We start from the raw sequence: 19,057 nt of genomic DNA, 5'->3' as shown, positions 1-19,057 counted from the left end.
CAAGCTAGGAAAAGGAGAAGGCAGAGAGGGCGAGGGGGCTGCTACACAATGCCTAAGGAGCTTCTGTTTCACCAATGAAGCACCATCTGTCCAAAACAATGTGTGCGTGGGGTCATAAACTAGGAGCCATTAGCGATGGAGGTGAAATAAATCAGAATTAGATAAATATGTGCCTCTCAGTCAATCTTGCTAGTGATGGATGATGCACAGACACGAACACCAATCATGTAGCCACCGGAGAGAAAACGATGAAGGCAAGTGAGCAAGACAGAAAGAAAGCGGAGGGTTTTTATAATCTTTTTTTCTCGTCCAGCTGTAAATTGCGAGGAGACCTCGGAGCGAATAACAACTCCTGGCTTAAAGAGTTGATCCGCCGGTAAGCCATGCAAATAGCAACACACAGACCACCCCAGTGTCATGAGATACAGTAATTAAAGACAACACGGCAGCACAGGGTAAATCTATTAGCTTGGCAGAGATTAGGCCTGAACAGTCAGATCCCAGGGGGGTTTCAGTGCCTGTTGTAGCTTTTCTGTACCTCTCTGAGAGGTGTCAAGAAAACATGCAGCCAACAGTTCAAAAGGTGCTATATTAGACATAATTTGGTTGAGTACAAGTTGTACAGGTCTATGTTCAACTGATAATTAGATCTATCTTCCAGTGAAACCATAACCACTACTACTACGTCTCATCATAAAGGTATAAAATAATATGTTACTGGCAGCAGTTTGTGGAAAGTTCCATCAGTGAGGCGAGTGTAGAACCGCCCTCCTGGCTAACTTCCATCTGGTTATCAGTAACACCAGCATAATCTCTATTGTAGTGGAATGTTACTCCAAATCTGCAAAGGACATGTAACTCCGGACCTAAGAGCTTTCACCTCTGCTTACTGGGATCTATATCCATCTGTCTCATACAGCTCAAGACTCAAAAGCTAATCCTTAAGCAGGAAAGGGGCTCAGTAACCTGGGGCTTTGAGCTCTAATGACTTCCCTGCTAATATTCAATCCAAAAATTTGCGCAGGTCGGTGAAGTCAGGTGAAGGGCTTTATTTGACTGTGCTTGTAAAATGGATGCAGTGGGACAGAACGGACGCCCAAATTTGGCCGCAGGTCAACAGACTCGCCCACATGCAGTAAAACAGGAAGAAATATTAACTGTGCTTGATTGCCCCAGAGCTTAAGCAGCCCTGCTCTCTTCCCTTCTTTAGGTCTCAATGAGCATCACCTTTGACCCCGAACGCTTATCTACACAAAAGTGCTAAACGGCACTTCGGCCAAGGTCAGAAGCACAGAGGGAGACCCCCTGGGGTCTGATGTGCCACGCATTTCCATCCCCCACAAGAGCTCAGTAGAAGGTGCAGGGGGACAGACATGAGGTATGCATGAGGACCATTTCCCTTGTTGGTAAATGAATACCCAAAGGGACCAGTGCAACATCAGATATTGAGAAAGCCTAAAGGGCAGCCATTTTGTTTTTATTGACCTTAGATGATTAATCTGGGGCAGAAAGGGTTTAATTACTTACTGTGATTTGACCACCAATAATGCAGCTTTCACTAAGATTCTCCTCATTTTTGTCTTGTAATTACCCTTTGCCTATAGCTTTCTTCTGCTGTAATTAATTATAACTCAATAACAGAAAAGAACTATGTCAATAATGATGATGAAAACCCCTCAAACTGCCTCCATTAACAAAACAGCATCCTTTGCATGTAAGCCTGTGGAAAATGACTCCCAATTGATCAAACTGCTTGTATGGCTGGGGACTTGAAAGAAGGAAGGCACAGATCATACATGCAAAACTGAATTACACTGCCATTTTAATGTTCCTATGATGTGTGAGCTGAGTAAGCTGTCAGTCAGAGAGCATTAAGATCTGATAGAGGGAGAGGAAAAGCATATTAACACTTCAGTAGCAGGGGAGGGGAGACAGTGGAGGATGGGAGGGGTTTGCTAATAAACCCTGAGGAGATTGGAAAGCCTAATCAATACTCAGGCACATAAATGTTCTCCTATGCCTTCACCTTGAACTTTGAACTGTGATGGAACTATCAAGATGTTGGAAAAGCCAGAGTTAACCCATTACTAGCCACAAGAGAGAGGTGAGAAATTGTGCTCTTTTTAAATAACAACTACATGTTTTTTTAAATAATCAGAAAAATGTGCTCACCTGGGGTTCCAGCAATCTCCACACTTAATGTGCGTTCAATGGTTTTGTTCTCAAACGGTGATCCCTTGTGGTCACTGGAAGACAAAAAAAAGTGCAATGTTTTACTTCTCGCGTGAAAGCAAGACTTTAACAGCTTTTGTGATCTAAGAAATGGAAATGAATCACAAAAATGCCTCAACTTGGATGCTAGTCTACATAGTCTTCTTTGACTTTGTCATTTTTCTGTAGTTTGTTGTTGCTTTTTTTGCCTAGAATAATGTGGAAAAACTTCTCACACTTACTTTGGAGACTCTGGGGTCAAAGGAAGTGGCAAGGTGGTTGGTTTGGCTGCAGAACACAAAGGAGCATGGGTAATTATTGATCTAGGTATAACACTCATGGCAGAAGAGAACAGGTCCACATTCTGCAACTATTAATCTCAAACTAGCTTATTAAATGCAAATATAACTAAAGAAAAAAACACCCATCCCTGGTTAGAAAGTCTTTCTATGGACACTACTGTACAAAGCATATCTTTTTAGATTGACCCCGTTTTAACAATTTATTCTCTTAGGATAGACTGTTCACTCTGTGAGGCAGGATGAAGTGATGGTACATGTTTCACAGGTGTCTAGACACAGACATAACCTGCTCAAGACAACAAACAGATCGAAATGGAATAAAAACATAGAGAGACGATGCCACAGACAAGACACATGACAGTGGGTGAGCCCCTCCCTGGACAATAAAAGTCATAATCGCATGCACCAACAGCAGAGGAGGGGGAAAAAAGAAGGAAGAAAGGAGAGTCAAGGAAGCTTGTGCAGTTGCCCGAGGCTCTGGCCGACTTGTGCTCCAGCTAAGGGAACGTGGCTTTAGTAGCACGACGCTAAAGAGCAGCACCCGGGCTCTGAGTCTAAATGTACATATTCAGCACACTCAGCTCAATCAGCAAAGGATGGTTCAAGGGTCGACTTTATGAATACAAGATGTACAGTAGCAAGACAAGGCTCGGCCCTTTTCCCACCCCCTCCTTTATTTAAAAAAAAACAAAAACTTCACTCTATTTAAATTTAAAAGAATGCCTCTGGGGACTAGCAAAAAGCATTGGCTAGCAGGCTGTTTGTTGTCATTGTTGTTTATGCCCTCAAAATGACTGTTAGATTCGAATTAGAATAGAGGTTAGTTGTGAAGGCAAACTGGGAAGTGGTTAGAGCAGGAGAGGGAGAAGAGAGAGCAGAGATAAGGCCAGTGGGGGGGATGCAGTCATGATTACCTAACAACGGGTGGCCCTGGTCGTCGGGGTGCTCGCTGAGTGCCTGCCTGTGTGGGTGCCCTTGCCCTTGTATGATGCAGGGAGGGGTGGGCTCTGCAATTCTAGTATCTGGGAAGAGTGGGCTTGGTGGGCCCTGTGAGAGCACCGCTGCGGGGCTGCCCGTAACATGGTCATCATCATCATCATCAACACCATCATCATCATCATCATGGTCAACATCCTCCCCATAGCCCCCCTGGATTGGCCACCCCAGCTCTAGTCCAAAGCCCATGTCTAGCCCTGGGTCTGGCTGGCTAACCCAGCTCTCTAGGTCTAAGGCAAGAGGAAACAACAGGGGCCCTGAGTCAGGGTCTTCAGCCTGATTTTCTCCCTGCTGTCTAAGATCAGTAGTCTCTCTGAACTTTTCCTCCTCCACCTTTGCAACAGCCTGGGCTGGACTCTCAGACCTCTTACTTGATAATTTGCCATGAGTGCTGGGTGAAGGGGTGATCTTAGGAGGGAGAAGGTGGGCCTGATACTGAGCAGGCCTCTGTTTGGAGGTGAGCAGCTGGCTAAGTAAGGGGTGCCCCGGCTTCTCATCTCTTTTCCTAATGGTCACTGTGATGCGCCTATGTGGTGCACGCCTGCCACCACTACTGTTACTATGGCCTTGCCTGCCAAAGCCCTCACTAGCCTGAGTGGCGCCCGCAGCCTCTCGGCAATGCTCACAGCTGTGACTCACCTCTCTGGGAGGGAGGGAATAAGAATGCATATACCTAATAAACCTAGCGGCGGCCAGGCGGCCCACATCGCCTGGCGGCCTTCCTTCTTCACTGGGCGGCCCGTGCTCCAGTTTGGGGCGGGCATGGCCGCAGGTGGAGGTTCTGTGGCCGACAGGGATAGAAGCACCCTCCGACTCCTCAACCCCGTCATCGTGAGAGCAACGCTGCCACTTCCCAGCCCCAACACCAGCCACACTACACTCGCCTGCAGCCCGGCTCTCACCTCGCTGGTGATGTTGCTGCGGCGGCTGCTGCTGCTGCTGCTGCTGTTGTTGAGATGGCACAGCTGACTTCTTCTTGGAGGTTGTGGAGGAAGAGGAAGAAGAGTTGGAGGAGAGGGAGGAGAACGAGGAAGTGGATGACGAGGATGGCGAAGAGGAGGAGGAAGAGGCGCCAAGACCCAGGCCACTCTTGTCCCTGCCACTGGCACCACCCCACGTGCTCTTGGCTTCACTGGCTTTGGTGTGGAGCAGGATGTCATCGGTAGCCGTTAGGTATTTCAGCAGCTCAGTGCAAGGCCGCCTCACCGGGCGGTTCTGTTGGCTGGAGCCCCCTCTCGCTTTGCCATTCCAGGGGCTCTCCGTCTGTCCAATACAGAAAGACAGAGAGACAGAGAAAATTAAGTTTGCTTAAATAAAAAAGTTTTACTCACTGTTAGTAGCACAGTGTTGTTGATCCAGTTGTGAGAAATGTTAAGTGCTTTATTTGGCAGCACAAAAATAAAAGCAGAAAGGGATGGAGCCAGCGAGAGGCTAAAAGAACGACTCAGACAGCCTGAGCACAGTGGTTGCCCAACTGTCTGGGAGGCGACAGTGGGAGTGCGGTCCGCCCATCATCTTAATTGCGTGGCCCCTCCGAGCACCACCGCGCCACTCTGTACGCGCACCATGTCCTCCGGGAGTCCTCATCCGCTGTGCTCCAGAAATGGATGACTCAAAGGCACGGTATGAAAATAGACTCTGTGAGGAAGGTTGACGCTCTGCATGTGCAAACATAGTACGCACAGCGCACACACACCCAAATCTGTGTCTGTGTTGTGTTTACCACATAATATATCACATAGAGGCTTTTTGCATTCAGAGGATTTTAAGCGCTGGGGAAATCATAACAAACAAATTTCAAACAAGAGCAAATGACCAAGTGCTGTAAACGATATTTATGTCAGGTCCTGACATAATATATAAACATTACTGAAATCACATACTTTATATATTCACATTCATAAACACATGATACTTACACCGACTAAATTTAATCTCAATCAACCCCACCCCTTTGGAGAGAAAAATCTCTTTTGAGAGCCGTCTAATGAGAACATCAAGTCTGATATTTTGATCTTGTCATCTCAAGGCATCAATCTCGACACAAGAGTGCCTGTCGCTTTTTTTTTTCTTTCTCCTTTTTTTTTTTCCAACAGGCACCATACCAAGGCGGATAAGTGGTGGAGCTAATGAGACAACGGTGCCGATGCCTCGCCTGGAAAGCCCAACAGCAATCAGCCTGTTTTCATTACGAGATGGCCCCCTGGGAGAGTAGACTAGAGCAGTAGTCTAACATCTTCTAAAGGCGGCCACCAAAACAAGAAAAGTGTGAGAGGGAGGGAGAGCAAGAAACCAGAGAGAGGCATAACAGAGAGAGAGAGAGAGAGAGATAAACAAACGCTTACAAAAAAAAAATGTGTGTACAGAAGTGATATACGGAGCAAGGCAATGCATGTATTAGTATGTGTATGTGTGCGCGCGTGTGTGTGTCCCTACCTTGACGACGGCAGGTGGTGGTCTGATCCGGTGGTTGCTGCTGGCTGCATGGTTCTGTGCCTTGCCACCTGTGTATTGATTATAGCTGAGCTGGGAGTTTGCGGGTGCCAGAAGGAGCTTCTTCAGCTGCGGATGGACCCAAACAGAACAAGGGAAAGTGGTGAAGGAGGGGAGGGGAGAAGAGGGGAGTGAGCGTGGGTTATGCAAATGGCCATTTTCTTTCAATTAGACAGTCTGTGCTTTGTAAATGTACACCCAGAATAGACTGGTGCTGCATTTAGACAAGGTAAAATCACTGACACATCTAAAAGATGACAGATTTTTAGGCACTTTATAGTATATGACAGTGTAAGTCAAGCTTTTTTTCCCCTCCTGTGCAGGTGTTTTTGTGTAAAGAAAGCCAGGCTTCTCAAATGTGATTGAATAAACACACTCAGGCATGTGGCTAAAGGTCATTTTGAAGGGACCGGCATGGAATAAAATGGACTATAACGGAACATAACATAACATTTTAGGTCAAAGCCTTTAAGCTAGAAAAATGCCCAGATGGTATGGTTATGTGTAAAAATAACACAAGGCATCACAAAGGTAAGCTGACTTCTTATTGAGAGGCCTGTCTTTTTGCCAAAAAAGCTGACTTGAGCACGGGGGGATTAGGTGAGCCCCACTAAGAGTAGATGAGATGAGATGGATTTCTTTTTTCCCTTACTTTCATTATGTACCGGCTTGATTTCAGGGCCTGTGGCACTGTGTCAACCATAGTTGGCCCCACCACAGTGTTCATATCATTGAATTGGTGCCACAATAGCACTGTTACGTAATTAGAACTGAGCAGCAAACACACTGATCTATTCCAGTTACTTCCCTCCTCCCTGCATCTGCTTTACACTTAAAGTGAGCACATTGTGACAAAAGTGCGAAATGGGCTCAGCCAAATACAGAAGTCTAACAGACTGGCCAATGGCCAATGGTCTTCTTTAAGAGTCTTATCTGGTGTCTGCCATGGACTGGCAAAAAAGAAACAGTGTATGCAGGGTTGGAGGTCATGTCTCAGGAATAACATATGTTTTTACCCTGGAGTGGTGGTAATGAGAAAATAATGAGAAGGAGGAGCTGTTGGTCATACCAGGGAAGGCTCCTCAGGCTCTGGGGTACGTGGCGAGCCGTCAGGGGAGGAGGGACAGCTCCGGTCACTGGCATTGGTCACGTCCCCATCTGCCAGGGCCTCAAACGAAGGCAATCCGTCCTCATCCACCGGGATGCTGTCCAGGGTCTCTGTAAGCACTGCCAGCAAGTTGGCCTCATTTTCTTCATCTATCTTCTTAGGAGGGTGAAAAGGGGGAAGACAGAGACAGAAAGAGAGAGAGACAGGAAAAAATAGGACATTTTAGTCAGGGGAAGTTGCATCTCTTTTTTTCTTCAGGGAAGTAAAGGTGGTGGGTGGTTGCATGCAGGCTTTCATTGCTAATAGAGTAGGAAGATTTTTTCTCAATTTTTTTTTTTTTTTGCAGCTGAGCTGGCTCTATTCTGGCAGGCTTTTTAAAAACAAAATTCTCTCAGTGTGCAAGTGAGTCAAGCCTGTCACTCATATTTTAAACACGCAGCTTACTGGACCAAAATAATATCTCCCCCAAGAAACCCATTACCAGGGCTGACAAGTAGCAAGTATCTAGGGAGGACAGAATGGGTTGGGGTGGGTTGCAGCACTGAGGGGGTTTGTGGGGGTAAAGGAAACAATGAGCGGAAGTTGACTCTCCTCTCTCTTATGCTACCGAATTGAGAGACGATCGGCTTGCCGACAAGATGTTTGCAAGCAATCCTCAGATAAGGAGAATTACCACCCACTAATGCTAACTAAATGTGATATATTTAAAATGTTGGCATGACAGCTGATGTTCACAACGGGCGGGAAGTTACCATCAACATTTCATGAAAAATAAAGCTTGTTCTTGCCACTCAGCTCCTCTTTGATGTACCAGACGAGTTGTTTGCTTGCTGCAGCTGGCTGTGTAATGGCTGGGATTATAAGTGTGTGTATGAGAAATAAAGAGACAGACAGAGGAATATATGGAGATGGATAGTGAGGGTGAGGGAAAGAGAGAGATGTGTGCTGCCAGCTATCGACACGGGAGGTGGGAGTGCGAATAATAACTATGCATGTGAGTGGTGAAAAAACAAGAATGGAGAGAATGTATAGAGATAGATATTAAGAGTGAGAGGAATGCAGCTTGCTCGACAAAGGGGTGTGTGTTTGTGTGTACGGCTGTGCCTTTGCACAGACAAGTGACAACTTGTGACAAGTGACAACAGGAACTGTAAGTTCCAGGGCTATAAAAGCCCAGGGGACTTTAAGACAGCGGAAAGATAAACAGCATCGTCACCCCGGGACGTTCTGTGGCCAGCCCAACAAGAACAAATCCCTTTATGCACAAGGCAGGATTATCATCGCTCGGCAACGGCGTGTGGCCATCATTATGCCGAGGGGGCCACAAACCTCTCAGATAGCAGCACTGTACCTCTAAGACTCAGAGTCCCACATGCACAAAATTTACCCACCCACTACTTTCTCTCTACCCCGCTGATTTTAGACAATTACACACCCACCATGGATGGCACTTTTGGAGCAGCTTTGGATTCACCAATGAGATAGTGAGATAGTGGCCATTTTAATGCTTTCCCCCCACCAATTTTCATTTATAGATGACACAGATATCTTGGACGTTCAGTTAGCTAGCTAACAACGAGGAACACGTTAATCTGATGCTCATTGAGTAGATTTTCTCCTAACAACATGAACACTCAGTCATTATTAAAAAATGATAAAGGGGACATATTTCACAGAGATAACACGACGTAGACTGGGGCCATGGCGCATTGGCAAGCAAATGCCTTGCAGGAAATTGCTCTGTATGAGGTGGCATGCTGTTTAATTACTTGCAAGGAGCCTCAAATCCACTGTGCTGGAACCCTGCGCTACTGAAATGCTCACCATTTTCCAGCATTCCAAGTTATTACCTGAGCACTAAGCGGGTAGGTATTAACCGCTGATAAAGCCAGAGCCTTTTCTTACCCAAACATACATCCTTGCATGAGAAATTGAAAGTAGGATCATTTTAGATTATCACAAATGAGTCTTTAATGAGCCAGCCATCTGTTTAGGTCCAACCTAACCAACCATCCAAGCAATGCTGTATTCCAGTGTGGCTTTATTCACCTCTCTAGAACAAGTTCAAACTCATACGTTCTGTAGAAATTGCAGTCTTTGCCACTGTGTGACACTAGTTACATTAAAAGTTGAGAGGGCTGTGCAAGCTTCATTATGTCATGGTTTGGAAAGGATTGGGGAATTTCTGAGGCTGTGGCAGGCTCGAATGTAGTGATTTCAATCCTGTTTCAAAAACCTCCACCAATTGGCAAGCTCCCACAGGCACACTGTATCCCCGAAGATAACCCAGAAGGGACTCTCATATTCTGAAAGAGACACTCGTAAAACCCTGAGTCGTGACGATCATGCTGCAGCCGCTGCTGTGGCTCTAGTGGAGGCACTCATAGGCCAAGTGGGGATTTGAGAAACTGGGGTAAAGAGCAAACCTCAGTGATCGTTTCTGCTCTGGAGAGAGCATGATCTAATACCCCTGTCCAGGAGGGCGAGCTTTTCCATGCCAGCTGAAGGACCACATCTTGCAGAGTTTCTGCACCAAAGTCAATCTACTACCAAGACTACTACCATGACTCACTTGCCCCTTGTATATTTATAAACAAAATCTCTGTGTGGGTGGACTTTACGAGCTATGGCACCCTGAGGGGGTGACGCCAGGATAACCTGGCCAACCTGCTTATGGCCATGTCCACTTATATTGATTACTACAGCAGCTGCTGAGAGGAAAAGAGGGCAGGAAGAACAAAGAGAGAAGAGAAAAATTGTCTCGGCGGGAGCACTTTCTCGCCCATCCCGCTTAATGGACCTCACCGAATTAAAGAGATCTTAACAATCCTGGGCTAATTGTGGGATCACAATATATTAACCCCGCTCCAATTCTAAAGGGTGCCATTTTGAGCCTGTTTTATTCCAAATGCTTCAATTAGCCATAAAACATGCTGGCAAGTGCTGGCAGAGCTTCTGTCCCCCCTCCTTCACCCCCAGCTTCCCCACGTCAGAGAAAAGAAAGCCAACTCCAGTTGTTCATTATTAGGTGAGGCCCTTTTGTTATCAGGCAGGCTGTCTTTGAGATTGTCCTTGCCTTTAACTCTTTTATTGAGTTCCACAGCACAGCATTGTGTTCCAGGAGATACTATTCACACAGCTGATAACGGAAGGTGAAGGTGCTGTTTTAAACAAACACTCACTTCAGAACAGTGGGGCAAATAGCCAAATTAAATCTGCTAATTGCTTCTTGAGGATTCCAAGCTCCTGAGCAAATTTGCCGGGGATCAAATTTTTTAACGAGCTCTTCGGGGCCAATGCATCATTTACATGTTAAAAGGAACCAAATGTGTTGTGAAAGCGCCCGGAAAGATAGACCTGATCACTGAATAACACCAAGATGAAGTTTCAACAGACTAAACAGCCCAGTAGTTATCTTGACATGAGAGACAGAACATGTGAGAGACACTCTGGATGTGGGAAGATAAACTATCTCCCATTAAATGGGTCATCTGGTATTTAAAGTACTGTTTATTCTCAGTCTCTTTTTGCTCACTCGTTCCCCCTCTCTTTCTGCAAATAGAGGAATAGCAACCAACCAGTTAGTTCAGACAGAAAACATTCTTAATAAATTGGCCCCCAAATTGCATAGTGGGGTTAAATCTGTGCCTTGACAATTTAATTGCATTGCTTCATCTCAATCTCTGTTTTTTTGTCTGCTCTCTGCTCTGTCAGATTTCAAAAGCCCTTCCTTGGATGAGGTTAAGCGACTAGCCAGACCTTCTAATCATGGCACAATCAGAAATTGTGGGGGGTATAAGTGTGTGTGGTGAGTGGGGGGTGACGGTGGGGGTGGGGTATCAAGTTGTCACATCTCGACTCTGCCAAGAAAAGCAGCCTTGGATTTGATAAACAAATAATGTCATTCTGTGTTATTACCCCCCGGCCCCCAGATTTCAGAGGAAATAAATCAAAGTCAGCCTTGCCGTTAAGGCGTTAGTCAGGCCTGACACGTCGGCCGGTCACACAGGCACAACATATGGCAGCGGGGAAGGAGGGAAGAGGAAAAAAAAAAGAGAGAGAGAGAAGCGGGGAGGGTAAGGTATGGCACGATGCACGGCGGAGAGACAAATCATGGCAGCCGCTAGAGACGTCTGGTCATTTAGCATGAGCTTACTGAGATGGAGAGAGGGTGATTATGGCCTATACGGAGCAATGAAACCATACATAACACTGTTAAGTCCCCTCTGTGTGTCGGTGTCTGTGTGTGCGAAGCGGCGGTGGCACAGTCTGACAGTGTTCCAAATCATAAAACTAAATGTTAAACCTCCATCGTGGTCAGGGTTGTGATTGGCTTTGTAGCACGTACAGCAAACTAACAGGCTCTTGGTGGCTCTTGTTTTCCATCTGACTACAGAGTCAATAGAGCGTCTCGTTATTCTGAAACAACTTCATAAGCAAATGATCCCCTGGACTATCTATCGAAGGTCTACATGTCCTGGACACAAAACTCAAATTCTAATGGCCAACTGTATATTAAGGTCTTTATCAACAGGATGCACAGCTCCTCTGTCTCTCCTCTATTGCCACGACTCTGTGTTCAGAATATATCCTGCTTTATCATGATGGATTGAGCTGTAAGTTGCTAAATCTTGTATCCCGTAAATGCAGACAAGATTGTCCAGTCCAAGCACCGGGCGTCTGATTTTAGGCTTCTCCATCCTACTTAGCTATAATACCACAACTGGCCTTGTGATAATCCCTTCGTCCTGGCAGGAATTCACTATTTTGTGCCTCCATTTAAACAAAACTGGCAGCTCTCTGAGTGAAGAATAAGTGCTGGTGCAGAAGCTGACTGTTTACATGCCAGATGTCTGTCTTGGTTTAGAAGGCTACGTGAGTTATAAATCAGTGAGGAAATGGCTCGACCTATCAATGAGGACCAGGATGTGTGTGTGTGTGTGTGTGTGTGTGCAGGGATGATGCGTCTCCTGGGAACCATTTGAGACTGTTAGAGCACTATCAGATGAGCTGATGGGGGAAAGAGAGGGGTAAAGAGAAAGTGAGAAGAGGAGATATCTGTGAGGGAGTGTGTGAGAGTGAGCCAAAGAGAGAAAGAGAACTGTTGTTACACATCCTGACAGAGACCAGATCCGATTGAGACACCTACCCAAGGGATGTTAACAGTGCTGTTCTTTTCCAGTTCTCTGTGGAAAAATCCTTTGACCGGTTGCCCTGCTGCTAAAACTAACCACCTGAACTCTGTCACACATCTGCTGAGATCAGCTGAGGCTGTCACATGCCTTCGGACCCACCAGGCCTTTTCTGTCTAACTTTGGGTCAAAAATCATGCACTCGGTTGTGTACCTTTCAACAAAAGCACACATAGCCAGAAAGATTTGCAATGGATCCCAGAGATCAAACAGCAGCTGCAGAGATAGCGGAAACTGACAATGAATTATATTCCTAATATTCATGACAGTTCTGCAAAAATGATCTAATAATTCCACATTTTCATGCAAGCTTGTGTTATTATGAACTCACACACATTCTATCCACAGCTATCCAAACAGCCGACAGCATCACAGGGGGGTTTCGGCGTGTCCTGGTGGAGCCTCCCCAGCTACAGTCCTGCCCCAAGCTGCTGTTGTTTTCCTACTCCAGCCGTCCAACAGATGGTCCACGCAACCGTTTGCTAACACCACGGAATCACACACCATCATAATGACTGGACACTCACTCTTTTGTTTTGGCAGCTCCTTCCCAATCGGGCTTGGCACGAGAAAACACTGATTGCTGTGATTGCTCTGCCTCCGACTTGCTCTGACGGTCACAGCAGGAGGGGGAGAAAAACAGAGATTTGGAGCCTCGAATAAGGAATATTCAGCTAGATGCAGAGATGGGATGAGGAATGGTGCTTCCCTCTGCTTTTTTCACCTAATGGCATGCAAATAGCTATTTGCTTAAGTCGGCAGCTCTGAATGTGCACCACTAAGCAAGGGCCCTTTGAACATACTGTTACACTGTTGATAATGTATTGGAGGAACACCGGGGGGGCGGCAGGCCGGGTGCATAGGGAGACAGAAAAAAGGAGTATACAGACTGTTTCTAATGTCCATCTTGCTAAATGGACGCTGCCATATTTCCTGGCTGGAATGTAAGTCTGCCATCAGCAGTCAAGTGTAGCTGTCCATAAAACAATTACACACACAGAAGGCTGGTCACTTTGGTTTTGACATTTACATAGATTTGCGAGGGGAGCAGAATGGACCAGAAGTTGTTTTTTCACACAGAGGACTCAATGTTATTATCCGCCACTGACATCATCTTTATACACGTACGACCGTGCACACGTACACCTGCACACAAATGCAGCACCTGACCTTTCAGGGCCTGCCAAGCCCATTGAGGGTTTGCGGAGTTTCATTTGTCACAGTAATGTCTTCCTCGGAAAGATGCCAATGCAAGGAGAGCCAGGGTACAGTGGACGAGATATGGCGGTCTACAGCGTTTCAAACACTGGGTGTGTTTCTGTGTCATCGTCGTGTTCTACGCCTTTGCGTGCATGTGTTTGTGCATACGACAGTGACCGCAATATCACAAATTTATGGTAATGGAAATGGCAGAATCTTTTGAGGGAAATGCAGTCAATTTGATTCTGCGGCAAAGAAGGTCACCCTATTCAATTTGCACTCAATGCCATACTGTGCAACAGGGAAACACCTGAAAGCAAATGATCTTATCGCGGCCTCACAGGCTTCACCACTTACCCACTGCATAAAAGCTATTTGCTGATTACTAAATAAACGCATTATCTTTTACCTTGACTTCTGTGTGCGTGAGCGAGTGCCTTGTCGCTCCTGGATCCAGGTAGGAGGCTGCCACTGTAGCGTGTACGCCTCTTATCCGTGTCGTGACTTTGCGAGCGTGCTATCTGAGCGTCTTCGTCATCTTCTTTTTTTTTTTCCTTGCGCACTTTCAAGTGCCATATGTGTATGTGCTGCATGTGTGGTAGCAGTGGTCAAACACGGAGGACTTCACAGGCCTTTGCATGTTGTGTGAGAGGTAATGATATAGCGATGCCTATCTTTACAAGCAAAGAACTGAAAACACACCAAAGGAATTGTGCACATAAGTCGATGCAATCCCAACTCATTCACGTGAGGCAGGGATACTATAAGAAAGGCTGAGGGGGGCATGAGAGCTCTCAGAGCCTCTCTTTGTAGCATCAACATCGAATGTTGAGCTGTATTTCATCTTAATCTAGGATCTTTTCTCTGTGGAATACTGATCATGTTGCCTTTAACTTTCACAGCTTACATTTAGCTGAGCGTACCCACCACACCTGCACACACTAGTAGACTGTGCGATGTCTGCCAAATGCAGAGTGATCAATGGCCATTGACCACTTGATGACAAGCGTCCAACACTCGAAATCCCTTCCCAATATGCCCATCAAGTTATTACACAACACAGCCCACAGCCATATGCAAAGAGGTTTGGCTGACCACAGTATAGCCTGAAAATGGTCTTCTGGAAAGAGCTGATTAACAAGCAGACAATTTTAGAGCTGTTGACTTCCTGAGGTCAACAGCTCTATCAGGGCAGATACGTGCAGCGGATTTATTCCAGATACACCACTTCACATTTTCACAATCCACATATTTTACAGTTCTACTGATAAGAAGCATGCTGGTTTCAGCTGTGCTGATGCCAAATAACCATGTTTACAAGTACAGTATAATTCTGTGTGAAGTACTTGCAGGAGTTGATTATGACTGGGTATAAACCCCAGTATTTTTTGAATCTTATTCGATTCCAAATACTGTATCCACACATAAAAGTTTTTACTTTACAAAAAATACAGTGGAAGGAATCTTTTCTATCTGCAGTGATCAAATGTCTGTAAAAGCTTCTGCTTTCAGTTTAGACTCAGGAGCCACTGATTGGGCAGCAAGTGAGTCATCCAAGCATCCAGTCACTCATGCATCAGCAGAGCCTCGGAGAGCCTCTTGAGCTATTTGAGGCCTGTGCAGACTTAAATGCTTCAGGGGGGAAATAAGCTGGAGCTATAAGCATGCGGTGCACATCATAAAGCTTAGTTAGAATGGGGTTTTTTTCTGCATGGATGACAAAGCTCTTAAAAATAGACTCGCAACCAGGGAAAACTAGTCCTTTGCATGTACAGTACAAGATTACAGTGCACATGGCTTAAGATGTGTAAAAATAAAATTACCTAAATTATAAAAATCAAACACGATAATTAAAGACTTGGATGCACTTAACAATCTGATGCAGGAGAAGCATCATTATTTCTTTGGACAAAAAAGTTATTGTAAAAAGACTGACAGCTAATCAGAGCTAACTTGAAGAGCATGTTTACACTAGCAGATCTTGTTTTTACTGATCTCCAGTGGTTTAACCTCTCACCTTACTGTACAGGTGTACTCCACTATGTCAGTGTTAGGTGAGGTGCAACGGAGCACGCTTCTGACAACACCCAGCTGCACCCATCAGTGATGCTGGGTGCGGTCAAAGATACCACCTTTAAACATTACAAATAGAAATGGTCTTCTTTTCAGTCTAGTATTAAGTTACTCTCTAATATCTGCCAGCTTCTCCCATAGCTGCATTAATTTGTTTTTCAATTGATGGCTAAAAGAGGCTATTTGTCCACTAAATTTTTAATTATTGTTCAAAATCAACAAAGTTCTCCAGAAGCCGTGTTACAAACTCAGAGAGATTGACAGAATGTGGCAAATTACCAGAGCAGACGGGCTGGCCAAGGCTACTGTCACTGCTGGGTGTGTTGGCACGGACTACGTACACACACAAATGCGCGCATACACACACACCTGGGATCGACTGGCCTTTCCTGGAGAGGGGAAGCAGCCTATCACCCAAGACTGATAGCGCTTCACCATGAATCACGGTGCTCACTGATTGAAGGCCTCTCTCTCCGTCCTCCTCCCCTCTCTCATTCTTTGTTGAGGTTTCCCCTTTTCGACTGTTATTCATACTGTTTTCTCACTACTGGCTATCGCTTTCACTCTTTCCTTTGTACGCACCTCTCTGACACTCTCTGATCATTTCATTTCATCTCTATGCACACGCCATCTTGCACGTCCCGTTTCTTTTCATTGCATGAGAAGAGTATAAAAGCATTCTAAGAATTCACTGTTTATACCTTCCTCCCACTCCAAAGTGAACACTATTAAACAATTCAAAGAAAACTGGTCTTATCGCATGGCATCGTTGCAACATGTTGCTGTGTGTGTGTGTGTGTGTGTGTGTGTGTGTGTGTGTGTGAGTATGATTCGGGGGGGGCGGTGGATTATTGGCTTAGTGTTTTGGCCAGGTTAAAGTGAAACAGCCCTGAAAGGCTCTTAGTGGAGATTACCCCAGGTACTAAAAATAGTCATTTCTACCCAATACACACGCGCACACACACACACACACACACACACGAAACAGAACGAGGTGAAAGTGTTGTGTCTAGCCAGAAAAGACCACTATCTGATCTTTGTATAGGGTGTCTCAATTACACAGAGACACGCACACACATGCACACATACACATCGGTGGCTGCGGAGTGATGAGAGAGATGGGTATCCACTGGGGGGCAGGGGATCAGCTGGGGCAGGAACACCAAACCATGCCTCAATCAGCAGCAGCGGCCCACTGGGAATGTGGGCTGAGTGTGTGTGTGAGTGTGTTTGAGAGAGAAGGAAAGAGGTAGACAGGCAGCCAAGCAGCCACCACCAGACCAAAAGATGTTCCCTTCCTCTTTTACCAAACATTCCCTGAGGGGACTATTTTTTCTTTTTTTTGGGCCATATCCACCCCCCTGCTCCCTATCCTTTTATTTTTTTTCCCCCTCACTCCCTACCTCCTTCCAGCTTTTCTTTCCAGAAGCGACTGTTGGAGGCCAGAATATATTTGTCTAGCCACTGCAGCTTCAACTTCCCATCAGCCAGGAACAAATGCTTTGCCTTGGGAGCGAAAACGACAGAGGGAGGAAGGAAGAGAGAGAGAGAGAGAGAGAGAGCGAGAGAGAGAGAAAGGGATGGCAGAGCCCACAGTGTTGTGGGGCGGCGGTTTGAGAGCTCTTGTTGTGGAGTGGATCTGACAGACGCTCCAAGATGACACAGGCCTGGACAGCCTAAGTCTGCATCTCTCTACTATATGTCTGTGCCTACTTGTCTGCGCTCCCTCTCATTTGTGTATCTTGAAACAGCATAGCCGCGGGTCTGAAAACGCTGTTTGCCTTCAGCTCGACAGTGATGGAGGATTTCTTCCATCAGACAGTGCAAACAATGTATCAGCACAGTAAAAACTGGAGGGAACTTGAGATGAGGAAAGTATGGTGTATTCTAATAAGACTCACTTGAGAAAATCATATTATACAGTGGAATATGATAATTCATACACCCTTTGCTAGAGCGGTGAACTGGTGCGGGTGGTGTACTCTCAAATGTCAGCATAAATTTGCAAAATAAACGCAACCGGCATTCAGCAGGGAGTAGGAACAGGGACAATAAGGGTCTCTGCTGTCGGTGTGTTTGTGTGTTTGTGTGTGTGGGCGTGACAATTCCTCTCAGAGGGTCTACGGCTCCCTGTTTCAGCTCACAGGAGCTCCTATCGCCAACAAGTGTGTGAGCTAATCTATGCTTACACATGTTTGCAGGGAAAGAGAGAGATGCTTAAGGAAAACATTTTTTTTTAAATCACAGCATGTTTTATCAAAGCCTGCTAAAGATGACCCAATCAATCTAATCTGCCTTTACTTAAGGATAAGCGCCTGAGCATCTGTCCAAAGAACAAGCGAGACAAAACGCCATAATGCCTTTCTGAGCCTGATGCCATCACACACCGCATCCTGTTGGAGTAATATAAAGACTTTACATTACTGACACAGCCCACATATGTGCGCTCACGTGCATACACTTAAAGCACGTCCCTATAAAATATCAAAGTAATGCTTTAAGCCTCGGAATCTTATTTTACTACCTGCAAAGCCCACAACCTTTTACTTCCAATCCACAGGCTTTGATTTGGCTGGCTTGAGTCCAAGCTTCCCCTGGTCTACATGTTTGTCTCTTTCACTGCCCATCTGTCCCCATGTCTGTCTGTCTGTCTTGTCATCTGCTGGACTTTTCTGTCTATTTCCACACCTCCCTTTTGTTTCACTTTTCTCTTATCTGCCCTTGTCCCTTTTGCCCACCTGTCCATCTATCATCAGTGCGTCTCACAACAGGACAGGCACAGCAGCGATAACATGTCAGAAGGTCCGCTCTGTGCCAATATTCTTGCATAATCACGTAGACTGACTCACAACCTCCAACTGTAAATGCATTCATCGGCACACGTGCGATGGGCCTCGCCGCGCCGCATCCCAGCGCGACCGCCACCGGGATCGTCCACTTCGGAATCCGAATAAGCCAAAACCCGACGAGACGCGTTTCCATCAATCAAATCGGCTGACATGAAATCTGAGCAGGGGGTCCTGCGGTTAAAAAGACATTGGGTCATGCTTCTGTGCTGTTATCTTTGGCAGTACATTGGGAACTTATTGGAGTAACCACCCCTTAACAACTGCAGCCCAAAATAGACTGTGGACTTTCACGGTCGGCCCGTTTTGAAGAGGTGTCAAACACGCTGTGCCAGGAGCAATAGCTGTTATGTGTATGTGTGTGTGTGTGTGTTACAAGAGGGGCGGGGTGTGGTGCGGTGTATCATTCTCCACATTTTGTGTCAGGGACAGTTGGGACAGTGGCAGGGAATGGAGCAAAAGGCCAGCCAGGGGACAGCTTGTGATCTAAGACCGTATGCTGCTTACGGAACAGAAAACACACACATACAGAGACACACAGAAAGAAACACAGGCCTTTCCAGATTCATACACACACTTACACTGCTTATACAGTGTGTAAACAATTTCCACTGTCCCCTTAATGATCAAATGAGA

At 45.9% G+C, this 19,057-nt stretch overlaps 2 protein-coding genes across 5 annotated transcripts in view; one reads left to right on the top strand and one right to left on the bottom strand.

The window, feature by feature from the left end:
• Nucleotides 1-19,057, top strand: part of rpl34 (ribosomal protein L34) — a 750,063-nt gene that overhangs the window by 367,901 nt on the left and 363,105 nt on the right. The gene's annotated exons all lie outside the window — the stretch shown is intronic.
• ppargc1a (peroxisome proliferator-activated receptor gamma, coactivator 1 alpha) overlaps nt 1-19,057 on the bottom strand; it is a 38,276-nt gene that overhangs the window by 13,530 nt on the left and 5,689 nt on the right. For 2 of the 4 annotated variants that reach the window (XM_018690425.2, XM_051076204.1), the window contains exons 3-7: nt 7,072-7,266; nt 5,946-6,071; nt 4,412-4,772; nt 2,454-2,499; nt 2,173-2,246 (exon numbers count right to left, since the gene is read on the bottom strand). In XM_018690425.2, coding sequence (XP_018545941.1) covers nt 2,173-2,246; nt 2,454-2,499; nt 4,412-4,772; nt 5,946-6,071; nt 7,072-7,266 — 802 coding nt within the window. Of the gene's footprint in view, nt 1-2,172; nt 2,247-2,453; nt 2,500-3,427; nt 4,773-5,945; nt 6,072-7,071; nt 7,267-19,057 lie in introns of all 4 variants that reach the window. The other 2 variants (XM_018690419.2, XM_018690432.2) reach the window with 2 other exon arrangements.

The sequence above is a fragment of the Lates calcarifer genome, linkage group LG15 (assembly GCF_001640805.2).
Source record: "Lates calcarifer isolate ASB-BC8 linkage group LG15, TLL_Latcal_v3, whole genome shotgun sequence".
Classification (NCBI taxonomy): domain Eukaryota; kingdom Metazoa; phylum Chordata; class Actinopteri; family Centropomidae; genus Lates; species Lates calcarifer.
This window is presented reverse-complemented; position numbering and strand designations above follow the sequence as displayed.